Source organism: Helianthus annuus, chromosome 3 (assembly GCF_002127325.2).
Source record: "Helianthus annuus cultivar XRQ/B chromosome 3, HanXRQr2.0-SUNRISE, whole genome shotgun sequence".
Classification (NCBI taxonomy): domain Eukaryota; kingdom Viridiplantae; phylum Streptophyta; class Magnoliopsida; order Asterales; family Asteraceae; genus Helianthus; species Helianthus annuus.
Window position 1 is genome coordinate 85,019,569 of NC_035435.2, and position 17,798 is coordinate 85,037,366.

The following is a 17,798-nucleotide window of genomic DNA, read 5'->3' on the forward strand; positions in this document are numbered from 1 at the left end:
CCTTTGTAAATATCAAGAGGACTTTTTAACTTATTCCTACCGTGTTGGCTGGGCACGGCCCGTGCTGAACTTACTGTAATGGAAAAATTGTTGTCGGGTGGCCTTGTTTTTGTGCATGGGGCCATGTTTCTCGTTTCCCTTTTCATCCTTGACCACCATGAGTGTGTTTTATTCCTTATGACACCATTCAAGCTTTTAAAACCATCATTCCATTAAAATCATAGAGAGATACATAGTCCTAAAATAATATTAAACTAGATAAGAAAACACGAGAAGCATTAAACCATGGAGTTCTAGCCTATAAGTTATTTTAATTAGCAACATTTCCAAGAAGCTAGTAGTCTTGGTTAGATGTGGCCTTATAGAACTCCTTCTTCCGGGCATGGTTTCCTCACATGTCGGCGAGCCACTCCTCTACCCCCCTTGGGAGGAGAAAAGATGGTTCGTTAGCGTTAGTTTGAGGAGTTGCGATTTCCACCGGGATCTCTTGTTGGTGTTCCACGGGAGGTTCCGCCGGAATGTCGTCCCACCCGGTAGGGTTGTTAACTTCAAGCGCTAGGTTCCGATCCTCTTGAAGGAGGACCGGTTCCATCGGGGTTGTTACAAGAATATTTAACCTCTGGTGCAAGAGGTTAATTTCTTGGAAGCTATTCTCAAGTCCCACCGTAAGATAGTTGATACGGTCGATTAGGACCTCCTCTACTGACGTCATTTTGTCGAGAGGCTCCCTTAATGCTACGACATAGTGTATAAGTGTAGCTTCAATGGAGGGTCTCATCCCTCTTCAACTGTTTGATGAATGCACGGAAGATGTCTCGCTGTTTTAACTCGACATTCTACGAAAAATAAACTGAAAATAGTTTATTTGCTGAAACAGTAATCTGGACACGGCCCCGTGCTCGTTGAGCACGGCCCCGTGTTCATCTTTCTGCAGAGTTTTGAAACAAGGAAACTTGAAGTTTTAAGTTATTTTCTAAACTTGTGGGGTCTCCTTAATCATTAGTAACTTAAAACAATGTTATACAACTTATTTTTAACAAGTTTCCTTGAACAAAACTCAATAATCCCTACCACAAAGCTTGACATTTCAAACTTTAACGGAGGTTCTTGGAGAAAGATGAAGAAGAAGGAAATGGTTAAAAGAGGAAAGGACAAGATGGTTTGTTGGAACCTTCTTTTAGAACATACCTATGATAGTTGAGAGAAGATTCCTTCAAATCTCTGTCCCAAGATGGTCCAAATGTGCAGAATTCTTGGCTGCATTTATAGAAAACGACAGCATCCTGGACACGGCCCCGTGTCCAATGGGCACGGCCCCGTGTGTAGATAGAATTCTGACACAGTTTGTCCGTATTCTGACGTAAAGGTCAGAAGGGAATCTTTTGGTGGGCACGGGGGCGTGTTGGCTGGACACGGCCCCGTGTCGAGAGGTTAATTATGAAGTTTGTCTATTTTTTAAGGAACTTAATTGTATCAGGTGGTTCTTTACTGGTTGGAACAACCCCAAAGTGCCTAAGATACCTTAATTGTCCTAGACTAAGGCGAGAACGCAAGAGGTTGTCGGTGAGGGTAATTCCTATTTTTATTCTAGGTGGACAAGTCCAACCCTTTCCCGGGCTCTCGTTAAAGAAGGTATATGCCGAATCGCTCAGGTCTATGTATGCACCGAACGAAGTCGATGGAGAGTCCTTCATGGCACAATCGGCACAGGGACGACTATCTTCCAAGTCTTCGCTAGAACTGAAGGTACTTTTGGGAGCAACGAGGTTGTTGGAATGCGATCCCAACATTTCTTCATGGTCGTCGTCTTGGGATGGATTAATGAAATCCTTCCTAAGCTCTTGTAACCAATTTAAAATTAGATTTTCTAGTTGAAATAACTCGTCAAGGAGCATTTCTCCTAGAATATCTAGCTGGGCGCATTCGAGGGAGAGATAGTGATTATTTTTACTTTCGCCCCTCTTAAGGTTATAGGGAGATGGTGGGTCTATATAGTGGGGCTTATAATTTAGAAAGTAACATTCTAATTCTTTATGTTTGCCTTCACATAATTGACACCACATACCATAAGAGTGCCGAAAGTAAAAAGAATTACCATCACTCATGTTTGTGTCAGAAATTACCAACCGCCGGGATCTAATGGTTCTGTTTTCAGTAACTGAATCTTGGGCATGGGGGCGTGTTGAGTGAGCATGGCCCCGTGTTCAGCTTACTGTCTGACTTAAAACAAGATTGCCAGTTCCAATGATTGAGCACGGGGGCGTGTTCAGCAGGCACTGCCCGTGCTGAGCTCTGCAGAAGCTGAAAAACTAAGAAAATCCTAAAAAATTAAAAAGAAGATAAAAAAATGATTAGGCCGTTGATTCCTAACTTTCTTAAAATCCTTGTGTCCCCGGTAACGGCGCCAAAAACTTGATGTGTGCAAGGTGTTATATATTTTTTGTATATGTTTTAAGCCCTTTTTACACTTTTAGCCAAGTTTTAAATTTATAAAACACGATATTTACTAACACTAAACACACATATGGGCAACTGCACCCATCGTGGACGTAGTATAGTGTTGGTAAGATACCGAGGTCGTCCAAGGACACAAGAGCTTTTAGTACCAGTTTATCCTCAACGTCTAATCAAATCAAAATGTTAGACAAAGATTTTAAACTAAGAAAATAAAACTAACTAAATGCTGAAAAATAAAATAAAAATAAAAACAGATAGACAAGATGAATCACTTGGATCCGACTCGTGTATTAGTATAACATTTGATTATTTTCGCACTTTTGCACTTGTTTAAGAGATTATCTTAGTTATTGTAGTAGGCCCCTCTTTTGAAGGCGACGTTACCCTCAACCCAGTAGTTTGAGTCAGCAAGGATACAATCCTAAAGGGTCGGATTATTGAAAGATAATGAATTAAGTTATTAATGCAAATTATGGTAGGCCCCTCTTTTGGAGGTGACGTTACCGTCGACTAAGTAGTCTGAGTCAGCAGGGATACAGTCCTAAATAGCCGTGTTATAGTATTAATAGTAGTTAACTTATAAGGGGGTCAAAGAGTTTGGATCCCCGCCATCCAATACCTTTGGGTATTGAAGGAGATCCTACTAAATTTGACCCAGGTCCCTTGCAGGACCTCTAAACGCTGAACAAGGGGAAGACCCTTACCAAACTGTTCCCTTAACCCCCGACCAGGTAGCTAACATACCTCCATATAGACCGTGGAGATATGAATGGTGAAAATCTTTTATTTTATATAGACAGTAAAATAATGCCAAGACACCACAGACAAACGATAAGGAAAAGTCACCTTCAACATAAGCAACTAGTTATTAAAGTCATTAATACAAAACCAAATAAAAAGTGCAAAAGATTAAAAATAAAAAGTATTATACTAAACACTTGTCTTCACCAAGTGAGTAAGAGACTTAGGCAAACATGGCCTTGATTGTCAAGAACTCTTACGATCAATCTTGGATCCGAGACGACTCACACACTCTATGATGGACAATGGATGATGGTGGTGGATGATGGTGTTGTGATGGTGGTGGGTGGTGGATGAAGTGTGAGAGAAGTGGTGTGCCAAGGGATGAGTTGCTATGAAACCAAGTACTCCTATTTATAGGCTGAACAGAGACCTGGGCACGGCCCCGTGCCTGTCTGACACTATCTCTCCTCATTAATTGTAATTCACAATTACAATTAATGCGTCTGCAGTACTTTGGGCACGCCCCCGTGTTCACTGGGCACGCCCCCGTGGTGAGCAATAGAAGCTTCTACAGGTTTGTCTTTTCTGCTGCTTCTTGGGCACGGCCCCGTGCTCGCTGAGCACGGGGCGTGTTCAGTCTTCTGCCTTCTCTGTTTTGCTTGGGAAGATGCTGTCGAGGGGCCGGGCAATCCACTTTTGTTCCTTTTCTTGTATTTATGTTAGATTTAGCTGCCTTTTTGCTTCTTTTGTTAATTTGAGCTCATTTAATCCTGAAAATACAAAAGGAAGACAAAAACACACTTTTCCAACATTAGTACTTAAAAAGGGTTAGTTTTATGCCTCATTTGATGTAATTTATATGTTGCATTTTACGCACATCAACTATCCACAACTGGTTTCCAGAACTTTACCCGTTTCATGTTTGCTCCTATGGTTAAACCAAGGAACCGGAACGGCATTTCACCTTTCCTATAGTTTAATTTGGCTGCCATACTTTCGATTTCCTCCTCATCTACACCCACTCCGTAAAGCTTTGATTTATGTAAATTGACTTTTAATCCCGAGCATGCGTAAAAGCATCTCAGGATTCTATTCAAATTTAGTATATTTTCCTCAAACCATTCTCCCATGAAAATTACATCATCCGCATAACTTAAATGGGATATGCACGGGCCTTCGTTTGGTAGTTTTATTCCTTTGAACGCTCCTCTTTCCCCCGCCCTAGCCAGGATAACATCTAATGCTTCCATTGCTAGAATAAATAAAAAAGGTGATAGGGGATCACCTTGTCTTAATCCTCTTTGTAGTTTATATTCTGACGTTGGAGATCTGTTTACTAATACAGAAGCCCAGCTCGATTTTAGACATGCACCAATCCACTTCCTCCATAAAAACGGGAATTTCATCGCTTTTAGATTCGCCAAGAGAAACTTCCAAGTTATTGAATCATATGCTTTTTCAAAGTCTACCTTGAAAACAAAATTTTTTTTCTTGTTTTTCTTAGCCCAAGATATAACCTCGCTTGCTATAACAGAACCGTCAAAGATGGATCTACCTTCCACAAAAGCCGTCTGTACCGGGGCACTACTGAGCTTATTACCTTTTTTATTCTAGTCGCTAATACTTTAGCTATTACTTTGTATAATACTCCAATCAGTGAGATGGGTTGATATTCGGTTACGTCTTTAGGGTCCCTCGTCTTTGGGATAAGTGCTACAAAAGAAGGATTGCAACCTCTTTCAATACGTGCTTTCTCATGGAATTCCTTAAGTGCTCCCACAAAGTGCTTCTCCAGTTGATCCCAGAACTTTTTAACGAATTTGAAAGTGAATCCATCAGGCCCAGGGGCCCTGTCGCTACCGCAGGCCCAGACAACATTCTTAATCTCTTCTTTTGAGAACTCAACTACCAGCTTGTTTGCCTGTTCTTTTGATATTTGCAGAAACCTCTACCATCAGGGGTAGGCCTTTTGTTCACAGGTTCTGTGAATCGAGTCTTGAAGCTTTGTAAGATAGATTCCTTGATTAGCTTCGGTTCCGTTTCCATACACCCATTTATTTTTATTGCATTTATTCGATTCTTCGCTTTTCGACAATTTATTATTCCGTGAAAGAACTTCGAATTCTCATCACCTAATTTCGCCCACCTCATCTTTGCTTTCTATTTTAAGTCTTCCAGCCTCCTTTTCTCATACTTCTTTATTTTCCATTTGCTTTGTATTCTTTTCTCCTTTTCCATTCTTGTGAGGCTTCGGGTTTCTGCCATTTTTTCGATATCTTCTACAGCTTTCTTGTTCTCATTTAGCTCTTTCTCCTGTTTTCTCTTTGTCTCACTTATCCATTGCTTTATGTCACCTTTAAGTTTTTTCAATATACCCGCCACTTCTTTTACCGAGCTTGACCCGTCTCCATGTTCACCCAAAACTTTGTGTACCACTTCTTCAATTCCATTTAATTCCAGCCAACTATTATAGAATCTAAAAGGAATAGGACCAAAGTCTGGTGACGAACAAACCAGCGAAATAGGGCTGTGATCCGATAGGTTCCTTGCTAGTGCTTCGAATTTCGCCATTGGCCATATGTTCATAAACTCGTTACAGACTAAAACCCTGTCTATTTTGCTTGGGCTGGATCCATCTTCCGGCATATATGTGAACTTGTAGCCCCCCATTTGATATTCTAACAACCCTGATTCTGCTATAAACGTGTTAAAAATCATTGCATTATGGTTATCAAATCTCGAAATCATTCTATCTCCCTCTTCTCTCACTTCGTTGAAATCTCCCATCATGATCCATAGTCCTTCTTTCTGTTCTTTGATGCTTTTTAGTTCCTCCCATAAATTTCTTCTTCGCATTGGCTCGCACGGAGCGTAGATATTAGCTATATTAAGATTTATCTCAGTACCTGCTATTCGTCCAGAGATAAGTAAAAAAGACTCGCTCCTTGTCACACACTAGCTCTGGAGAAAATTCTCGGATCCCATGCCGAGACTATGCCTCCCGATCTTCCCATAGCATCTATTGATTCCCATTCCATCTCAACCTGGCCCCAAAATCTTCCGACCGTCACTTCATCTATATTCGAGACTTGAGTTTCTTGTAAACATAAGAAAGATGACTTGTTTTCTTTTACCAATCTACTAATCCAAGCTGGTTTCTCTATTCCCCCAGTACCTCTGATGTTTATTGATAAAAAATTCATGGTTCTTCGTTCGACTCCAATTCCTCTCGGATGATCCTGGTGATTTCTGACCGGTACCCAGAGATCCTTACTCCTATCTTTTTGCCCATTTGCATTGTTTCATCTATTTCCTCCTGTGGTTCAACCACTGGCTCTTCATTCAGATCGAAAGTTCTATCTATAGGATCAATCAAAGTATCATTTGTCAGCTGAACATTGGTTGTTGATTCTTTATCTGTCCGTGGTCTTTTATGTTTCTCCGGATTGGTATAGGCACATTTTGATGCCCTCTTTTTCCTCTTCTTTGTAATATTTCTTTTACTAGTAGCCCAAATCAACTCTTTCAGATTGAATGGATCATCATCTGGCCCACTATCGCTTTTTGCTCCACCTTTATCTCTCTGATGCACCCTTTTAATTGGGCCTATTTCCCCTACCGACCCGTTATTTTCTAACCCGTCATTTTTCTTACTTCCAGTCTGGAAATTAGTTTCCCAGTTATTCCCGCCTGTACCAAAAACATTATTTCTGTCAGTAATATTCCTTAATATTCCTTGGACTCTGAACACCAATTGTCTCTTCGGTTCTTATGCAGTCTGCGAAAACCTCTCTCCAGTTTCCTCCAAATTTATTGCCTGCATTAAATGTTTCATCCTCCTCGTTTGTCTCATGGTTTTCCATTCCGGCTAAGTTTCCTGTTCTGTCATGACCATCCTCCGGCCTAGCATCTTCATCTCCGACGGCCGGCATACCCTCTACTTCTCCAATCACCGAGGTATTATCCTCATTACCATTCTCCGGACTATTTTCATCACCCATATTGCTTTCATTTTCCTCGTTATTTTCCCCATACACATTTTGTAACACCCATAATAATTTTTAACATTTACATAACATTAAAGTAAGCATTTTATATGAAAAATGCCACTTAACAAAAACTTTTACATCATAAGTATTTAAACATGTTTACAACATCCAAAACATCGTTAAAAGTGTTTACATAATCCACTTTTATTAAAAGAAAACTAGATCGAATGCGGAAGCTTCATTGAGAGGTGTGTTCGGTTCTTGCTTGTGGCCTGATCTTCATGCGGAAGCATATAACATTCATCTAGAATCAAAACCAACAAAAAGTTAGTTTTGATAGTTTATTTACAAGTTAATACAAGTCCCATGTATCAAACAATTAAAATAACAAGGATTTGCAGGTTTTACACCCGTCGCGTGCCGTAATCGAAACTATGCTCAAAAACGGATTCGATTGACTATGATATGCAAAATTCAGCAAAAGTGACTGGGCTCTACCGTAACTTACGGTAGCCACCGTAAGTTACGGTAGCCACTGGGCAAAACTGGTCTGCCGTAAGGCAGTAGAAAACTGCCGTAACAATTTATTCGCTACCGTAAGTTACGGTGGCTACCTTAACTTACGGTAGCTTTCAAACTTAACATCTGAATTCACAAATTAATAGGCTTCGAGCCCTTGGCTTTAAAATTCATTTTTAAAGACTTTTGACCTGTTCGAGTTTTTTAAACCACAAGCTTGTTTCTAATTAACCATTAAGCATACATCAACATGTTTATCTCAAACTCTTTAATTCGGGTTTGTAAATTTTATGAATTACGCAGCTAGTACCCAATCTATGCGCATAATTCTTTTGACCTATTTCGAAGATTTAAACTTTTTAAGTTTAAATCTTTCCCCTTGGTTATGCACAATCTACTGTATACTCATCTATAACCCACAATATGCGTACCTGGTTCGGATCAACATATTGACCCGTTTTAATACCTTGTCTCAATAATCGCTAATTCATAGCATCGCTAATTCATAGGCCGATTTATCCTGTGTGCATAAAACTCCACAAACACTTATTAGTCGTTAATTGTTAAATGGTATCAACATTACCATTTGACCCGTTTGGTCTAAACGACCAAACATTTCGCGCTTATATTTGACTAGATCACCATTTTACCCTTTTTATTCGTTTAAGCTTACTTAGAAAGTAGCCATTCAAAAACTCATTTTTATTTATGTCATCCCATGACCAAATTACCATTTCACCCATTTTTACCATTAAACATGGTTTTTCGTCTTTTGATACGTTCCGACCCGTATCTTTTCGTGTCAAAATCATAATTTGAATATAACCTGGTCGTATTTATAATCTATAAATAAATACATATCCTACGATAAAGGTGTAAGCTTTACTTACCTCGCATCCAAACTATGCCTTACTTTTCCTTATTGATTTGTTTGACCCGCTTCGTCCTCAAGCTTCCACCTAGCTCGTTTAGCGTCAAACTAACATCATCATTCACAAGGTGGTTAGATTAGTCATTAACTAATACGACTATTCCACCTTACGTATTTTCTATGTCGAAATCATTATTCGACTTCGTCATTGGTTAATTTTAACTTTCTACTAGTTAACTACCTCTAATCATATGATACGTGAAATTAACTAAAATCTACATTGTGATTAGATTCCGTATTATCACGTATCACCCCTAATTGAATCAATTAGGAAATTACGCGTTTCATTCATAGTTTCAACATATGAACATTGTGGGCATAATTTATAACATCAACAATCAAGTTTTGTATCACAGAAAATAGGCTGTTTTTGTTGACCTGTTTAACCTGTTTGAAAGTCTTCAAAAATTATGATTTTTTTATGTGGTGTACCACTCGGAGGGTTAGACCTTGTCTTAAAATTTCAAGATCTAACTCTTTACCAAAAGTTCGTAAAAATTCATTAACTAAGCTGCAATCAGATTCGTCACTTCTGACTGCAGCTTACGGAAAAATTCATTTAAAATTCCTCGTTTATCCGATTGATGAAATTCCAATTGGCGATTTTTCTAATCACTTAGCACTTTCTACAGTACAAATTTGAGATCATAACTCAATTCCTAAATTGAGTTATGACATTCGTAATGGGCTGCAAATTCTGCCAGAAAACGCAGCTTGAACCTTTGATACGGGAAAATTCATAAAACGCTCAATTTTCGTCGAAAAAATGCGATTCCAGTGGGGTTTTAAAGATATTTCCTGGAATTACATTTTAGACTCAAGAAACACATGATTTTATCAGGTTTTGTCCAGGTTACAGCCAATACAAATCGGCTGTAAATTCTGATCAAGAATCGTTTGAATTCAGCTTTCAGTTTAAGCTTGTTCTTGACATCATAACACTATTCTTTTGCAATTAAAACCCTAAAAACATCTCATACATGAATTTGGTATCAACAAAAACTTGAGCTAAGCATGATTTCAACATATACTTGTCTAGGGTTTACTCCTAGACACTACTATGTTCCTATTCTATCCATATAACAAACATGCAACCATCAATTTCGAATTTTCTAAGATCACCCAGAAATTCAACTAGAGATTTCTCATGAAATTCACATACCTTATGACTCCTTTTGACGAGGTAATCACGATTCCATGTTCAGATTTTGATTTCAACTTGGATTGAGCCTTCAATTTGTGGGTTTAGTGAATTTTAGGGTTTTGAGGATGAGGGAGGTCGCCCTCTCCTGTTCTTGATCGACCAGACATCCAAATGGGGGTGTTTGGTTTTGTTTTTAATTAAAACTAATAATATAAGTTTCAATTTTAACAACATAGGCCCCTCCACTTTTGTTAATCATATAGTTTGGTTATTTTAGCCATATTTGTTCTATTATGTCGAGACGCCAACTAACTAGGTTAATATTCCTAGTTACTTGGTGGGTCCCGGGAGTTATAACCCGTTTTTATTTTAAGTCCCGTTAACTCGGGCTCTTATAAACTCAATTTCCTTAAAACTTTGATTCGTTTGTATTTAATATTAGGATTTCTTATTTAAATCCAAATAATTACCGGGTTATTTTTACTACTAACGGCAATTTACCCGTCCTTTAGTATTAACGGAGTATGATTACCAAACCCGTTTTCGGGGTGTTACAAGTCTACCCCCCTTAGAGAGGTTTCGTCCTCGAAACCTTTTCTTACATAATTCATCGAGTTTAAACTCAATGTATTTGACCCGAGAAATCTTTTAAACATTACTTACACTTTTAACCAATTGTTATTACTACCAGATAAGTATGGTAACATATTTTTGGTCACTAATTATCTACGTATCTCATAAGACATAGTGCAACTTGAAATAACGTAATCTCTTTATTTCCACTAGTTTAGTTAACTTAGCGATATCCATCGCTTTCGTATACTATCGAATTCTTTATGAATCCGTTACTTTGACCCGTTTATGGTCTTTAGTGAAATCTTTCACTTTTAGCAACAAATTCTTTTGTTTTCAAATTTATTTATTAGGTTCAATTATACCAAATCTACCGCTTACGAGCAAACCAAATTTCTTGATTTGAATTGCTGACCTTAACCGGTCTCATTAACTAGACTTATTAGTCCAGTTACTTTTTACCGCTCGCTTGGTTATAATGTGATTCTACTTCACATTGCCTTTCTTGCCCGTGATCGTGTCACATCATGTTTGATTTATATCAACCTTTCATTTTTTTCGAAAAGATCTCTTTTCGAATATATCGTCTTGCGCCTATTAGTGTCAAGACTTGTATCTCTTATTAGAATTTATATTTGTAAGAACGTTATTTCTTATCAAAACTGAAGTTTTAGTTTTAGTATCTTCTTTTTAACTTTTGTCAATTATCCATACCGGGATATCGACAGTCCAAAATTCATTGTTTTACAGTCTTTGTTTTATGCGGGGATCCTCAATTTATTTCTTCGCTTTGTCTAATTAACCCGTAGGTTTTATCACTTTGCCTTATAGGCTATTTTATTAGACTTTCACCTCTTTAAGGTGGGGTCCTTATAATCTGTTTCTTTCTAGTCATGACCCGTGGGTTGTTTTAGTCTCGTAGACCTTTCCATTATTTATAACCCCAAAGGTTAGGTTGATCCCGTAGATCATTCCTTACTCATGTCATTCTTAAAATACATGTTTGGTGTCAAGGCATCCTGTTTTTGTTTAAAATCATTTATTTTCGCCTTGGTATTTTCTTTGACCTTGACCTTAGTCTAAGGCTACATTTGTTTCTTTTCGAACAAATTTTCCGACTTTATGACTTCTCACGTCGCTTATGCGTCGGTTTATTTTATGCTCACCATTTTTCCAGTTTACATACATTCATATTTGATTATGTCCCATTACCGGGCTCATTATTCTTTTGTTTTTAACGCTACCACTATTCTGCTTGCGTTTACTCATGTCGTCCGGCATAATATTATATTCGACCCGTTCAACTTTAAAATAGTTGAACATATTTATTCAAAATTTCTTTTACGAAATTTATGGTCATAATTCATAATCTAAGTCCTTTGAATTTTTAACCCGCGTTCACGTTTCTTGGTTTACGCATGTGTTTAATTCTTACCCATTAACCGGTTGTTTTACCGAAGTCGTTATTATTGCAACCCTCCCAGTATGCATTAAGACCTCGCTTCATTTTTTTTCTGACTTTGTCTTTAAGTTTGAAGTTTTACAAAACGACCCGTAAAGGGACATATTTGTATTTTCCGGGTTCGAGTGTAAGTACACTCCCTCCCAATACTTGTCTAAATCACTTTACATGTTTGCGTTTTCCGGGTTCGAGTGTAAGTACACTCCCTCCCAATACATGTCTAAATCACTTTACATGTTTACGTTTTCCGGGTTCGAGTGTAAGTACACTCCCTCCCAATACATGTCTAAATCATTTTACATGTTTACGTTTTCTGGGTTCGAGTGTAAGTACACTCCCTCCCAATTCATGTCTAAATCATTTTACATGTTTACGTTTTCTGGGTTCGAGTGTAAGTACACTCCCTCCCAATTCATGTCTAAATCATTTTACATGTTTACGTTTTCTGGGTTCGAGTGTAAGTACACTCCCTCCCAATTCATGTCTAAATCATTTTACATGTTTACGTTTTCTGGGTTCGAGTGTAAGTACACTCCCTCCCAATTCATGTCTAAATCATTTTACATGTTTCTATGTCCCTTCACTCGGGCTCATTATCCTAATGTAATACGCTTCCGTCACTCGGCTGTGCGTTTACATTATTATCAAATATTTTGCTTATCTGATTCATTTGGGTACTTTTTAATTTGTCCCACTCACCCCATCCTTACTACATCGGGTGTAAGTGTGTCCATCATAATAAGTTCATGGTATCATGTGTTCACTACCTACTTGGCCATAGTAGGCGATCAACACATGACATACATGGCCCTTTTATAACTTTCACATCACGCCCCATGTAAGTAATACCTCTATTTATTTCTCTTGGAAACAATATCCCGGATAGATTTTTCTATTCGGGTTTTTCCAAGTTTTTAATCTACATATGCAACTTTCAATATCTACGTATTTGTTGCATATTACTATTTGTGCAATTAAATTTAAAATGTGCACCTGGTAATGCTTGCCCTAACGGGCTTCTCTTGCCATTAGCCTTGTTCGCGATCGATACGTGATTTAGGTCATTGGTGAGTATGTTCTACTTGTCGTACTTTGGACCGTTCCCCCGTCAAGTCCGCAATTTGTTAGACTCCCGCTATCTTTAGATGCGAGTGTCCTTCAACTAAAACATTTACAAGAGTTAATAATATCAACTTCAATAATCGTCCGTATTATAATACAAGGCTTTTTCTACTATACGCGTCAACGCGCGTATTTTCATCAACTATATCAATCATTTTAATTAGGGTAACGTGTATTACACGATAACCCTATGTGTTGTTTACAACACTTTAATACGCTAAACCATTAACATACTTGTACTTACCGGATTTGCGATCAAGCCTCGAACCGAACACTTTATTCTTTTAACCTTGGGCTCTGATTACCAACTTGTAACACCCATAATAATTTTTAACATTTACATAACATTAAAGTAAGCATTTTATATGAAAAATGCCACTTAACAAAAACTTTTACATCATAAGTATTTAAACATGTTTACAACATCCAAAACATCGTTAAAAGTGTTTACATAATCCACTTTTATTAAAAGAAAACTAGATCGAATGCGGAAGCTTCATTGAGAGGTGTGTTCGGTTCTTGCTTGTGGCCTGATCTTCATGCGGAAGCATATAACATTCACCTAGAATCAAAACCAACAAAAAGTTAGTTTTGATAGTTTATTTACAAGTTAATACAAGTCCCATGTATCAAACAATTAAAATAACAAGGATTTGCAGGTTTTACACCCGTCGCGTGCCGTAATCGAAACTATGCTCAAACGGATTCGATTGACTATGATATGCAAAATTCAGCAAAAGTGACTGGGCTCTACCGTAACTTACGGTAGCCACCGTAAGTTACGGTAGCCACTGGGCAAAACTGGTCTGCCGTAAGGCAGTAGAAAACTGCCGTAACAATTTATTCGCTACCGTAAGTTACGGTGGCTACCTTAACTTACGGTAGCTTTCAAACTTAACATCTGAATTCACAAATTAATAGGCTTCGAGCCCTTGGCTTTAAAATTCATTTTTAAAGACTTTTGACCTGTTCGAGTTTTTTAAACCACAAGCTTGTTTCTAATTAACCATTAAGCATACATCAACATGTTTATCTCAAACTCTTTAATTCGGGTTTGTAAATTTTATGAATTACGCAGCTAGTACCCAATCTATGCGCATAATTCTTTTGACCTATTTCGAAGATTTAAACTTTTTAAGTTTAAATCTTTCCCCTTGGTTATGCACAATCTACTGTATACTCATCTATAACCCACAATATGCGTACCTGGTTCGGATCAACATATTGACCCGTTTTAATACCTTGTCTCAATAATCGCTAATTCATAGCATCGCTAATTCATAGGCCGATTTATCCTGTGTGCATAAAACTCCACAAACACTTATTAGTCGTTAATTGTTAAATGGTATCAACATTACCATTTGACCCGTTTGGTCTAAACGACCAAACATTTCGCGCTTATATTTGACTAGATCACCATTTTACCCTTTTTATTCGTTTAAGCTTACTTAGAAAGTAGCCATTCAAAAACTCATTTTTATTTATGTCATCCCATGACCAAATTACCATTTCACCCATTTTTACCATTAAACATGGTTTTTCGTCTTTTGATACGTTCCGACCCGTATCTTTTCGTGTCAAAATCATAATTTGAATATAACCTGGTCGTATTTATAATCTATAAATAAATACATATCCTACGATAAAGGTGTAAGCTTTACTTACCTCGCATCCAAACTATGCCTTACTTTTCCTTATTGATTTGTTTGACCCGCTTCGTCCTCAAGCTTCCACCTAGCTCGTTTAGCGTCAAACTAACATCATCATTCACAAGGTGGTTAGATTAGTCATTAACTAATACGACTATTCCACCTTACGTATTTTCTATGTCGAAATCATTATTCGACTTCGTCATTGGTTAATTTTAACTTTCTACTAGTTAACTACCTCTAATCATATGATACGTGAAATTAACTAAAATCTACATTGTGATTAGATTCCGTATTATCACGTATCACCCCTAATTGAATCAATTAGGAAATTACGCGTTTCATTCATAGTTTCAACATATGAACATTGTGGGCATAATTTATAACATCAACAATCAAGTTTTGTATCACAGAAAATAGGCTGTTTTTGTTGACCTGTTTAACCTGTTTGAAAGTCTTCAAAAATTATGATTTTTTTATGTGGTGTACCACTCGGAGGGTTAGACCTTGTCTTAAAATTTCAAGATCTAACTCTTTACCAAAAGTTCGTAAAAATTCATTAACTAAGCTGCAATCAGATTCGTCACTTCTGACTGCAGCTTACGGAAAAATTCATTTAAAATTCCTCGTTTATCCGATTGATGAAATTCCAATTGGCGATTTTTCTAATCACTTAGCACTTTCTACAGTACAAATTTGAGATCATAACTCAGTTCCTAAATTGAGTTATGACATTCGTAATGGGCTGCAAATTCTGCCAGAAAACGCAGCTTGAACCTTTGATACGGGAAAATTCATAAAACGCTCAATTTTCGTCGAAAAAATGCGATTCCAGTGGGGTTTTAAAGATATTTCCTGGAATTACATTTTAGACTCAAGAAACACATGATTTTATCAGGTTTTGTCCAGGTTACAGCCAATACAAATCGGCTGTAAATTCTGATCAAGAATCGTTTGAATTCAGCTTTCAGTTTAAGCTTGTTCTTGACATCATAACACTATTCTTTTGCAATTAAAACCCTAAAAACATCTCATACATGAATTTGGTATCAACAAAAACTTGAGCTAAGCATGATTTCAACATATACTTGTCTAGGGTTTACTCCTAGACACTACTATGTTCCTATTCTATCCATATAACAAACATGCAACCATCAATTTCGAATTTTCTAAGATCACCCAGAAATTCAACTAGAGATTTCTCATGAAATTCACATACCTTATGACTCCTTTTGACGAGGTAATCACGATTCCATGTTCAGATTTTGATTTCAACTTGGATTGAGCCTTCAATTTGTGGGTTTAGTGAATTTTAGGGTTTTGAGGATGAGGGAGGTCGCCCTCTCCTGTTCTTGATCGACCAGACATCCAAATGGGGGTGTTTGGTTTTGTTTTTAATTAAAACTAATAATATAAGTTTCAATTTTAACAACATAGGCCCCTCCACTTTTGTTAATCATATAGTTTGGTTATTTTAGCCATATTTGTTCTATTATGTCGAGACGCCAACTAACTAGGTTAATATTCCTAGTTACTTGGTGGGTCCCGGGAGTTATAACCCGTTTTTATTTTAAGTCCCGTTAACTCGGGCTCTTATAGACTCAATTTCCTTAAAACTTTGATTCGTTTGTATTTAATATTAGGATTTCTTATTTAAATCCAAATAATTACCGGGTTATTTTTACTACTAACGGCAATTTACCCGTCCTTTAGTATTAACGGAGTATGATTACCAAACCCGTTTTCGGGGTGTTACACATTTTCCCTGTTATCATAACCATCATCATCCATTCTAAACTCAGGTAGATTCACAAAAACCGACTCATCTTTGACAAACTTTGGTGACCAGCTGCCTAATACTTCTGACACCCAGCATTTAAATGTTTCTTCTTTGTATACTACATCCACTTCAGTGTTAATCAGTTGGCCTGTTTTTACAATGATGCCAATATGAGCCGACGATAAATCTCCGTCTTCAATACTAATATCGCCCACTTCCACCACTTTTCCAATTGAGCTTGCTATAGCATTTAGATTATTCTTGCACCTTAGACTTCCCGGAATCCCAAAGACACTTACCCATGCTATTCTCTCATATTGATTCATGTTTTCTTTCCACATATTTCCATTATTGAAATATTCGCCCCACTGTTTTCTATAATTTGTAAGGAATTCTGTCGTCACCATTTGAGAACCGAATGTTACCAGTATGCTTAACCCTCCTAGGTACCTTATCTCCATTGTATCCGGGATTAACTCACTCGGTATTTGTTTAGCTCTACACAGGATTTGTATAGTTTTAGCCTCCATGCATACCGTCCTTTTATTCCAATCCATGATATCTGCTGATGATGGTTTTGACAGAGTAATCGTCTCTCTCCTACCTGTGTTCTTCCTTCCTATCACAGCTTCTGCATAAGACCAATCTTTGTTCCAAGCTTTTTGGTTTTTTCGCATCAACGGCTGAGTTTGTCCTTCATTCCTTCTACTGTTTTCCTCATACCTAACCCCCCCCCCCCACAAACTGGGTCCTCCACTATCCTCCGTACTCCTCCTCCACTGTCCACCATTTGACTTCCTATTACCCCCTCCTCCTTATCATCCTCTCTTTTAAACTTTGAAACATTTGCTTTGATCCTTATATCACCAAACCATACATTATTTAAAGCATGTACCAACTTGTTTATGTCTCTAATCTTCTTGAATCTTGCAAACACAAATCTCTTTCCTTTTAAGTCTCTTTTTCTGGGGAAGTATACGTCCGACAAGAAACCGTACCTTCTTATTTCCATCCAAATATCTTTTTCCGGCACCATTTCTGGTAGATTTGTTAAGAATATGGTGGTACTTGGTTCTGCATCTTCACTTACCTTACCTTTCTTCTTTCTTACCGTCTCCCAATCCTCTTCTTCCGTTGTATTATCTCTATCTTCCGGTGGCTTGTCTTTGATCATCCATCGCCATGACTCTTGGCCTCCTCTTTGTCTCCTCCCCATGCTTGCAACTGAAACCTACCCGGAACCAACCTGGCAGCGAATGAAATCGCTGGGTAACCAAGATAGGATGTAAGGTAAACGTTAGAGTCACAACCAGTATGTTCCTCAGGTCGAACCTCCCACACTATCTCGATGTCCAACTCTTCGTCGAGCCACCAGCGGAGAATTCCGGTATGTTGTTAACTATTGTGATAAGACCAGTCCCGGACGGC

The 17,798-nt window shown here is 37.8% G+C and overlaps 1 protein-coding gene and 2 long non-coding RNA genes across 4 annotated transcripts; all 3 read right to left on the minus strand.

The window, feature by feature from the left end:
• Positions 1-5,361: 5,361 nt before the first annotated feature.
• On the minus strand, positions 5,362-6,057 carry LOC110919302. Its single transcript, XM_022163574.1, has one exon. It carries the CDS (start codon positions 6,055-6,057, stop codon positions 5,362-5,364), a length of 696 nt encoding a protein of 231 aa, XP_022019266.1.
• Positions 6,058-7,256: 1,199 nt separating this feature from the next.
• LOC110917637 lies at positions 7,257-10,194 on the minus strand. Its single transcript, XR_004889090.1, has 2 exons — positions 9,803-10,194; positions 7,257-8,688 (listed from the first exon to the last, which is right to left on the minus strand). It is a non-coding gene; the product is annotated as an uncharacterized LOC110917637 (long non-coding RNA).
• Positions 10,195-13,265: 3,071 nt separating this feature from the next.
• Positions 13,266-16,285, minus strand: LOC110917606. 2 transcript variants are annotated; one of them, XR_002580686.2, is made up of 3 exons: positions 15,810-16,285; positions 14,148-14,695; positions 13,266-13,503 (listed from the first exon to the last, which is right to left on the minus strand). It is a non-coding gene; the product is annotated as an uncharacterized LOC110917606 (long non-coding RNA). The 2 variants fall into 2 exon arrangements; XR_004889091.1 differs by having other exon boundaries at positions 13,266-14,695; positions 15,810-16,250.
• Between the last annotated feature and the right edge of the window lie 1,513 nt (positions 16,286-17,798).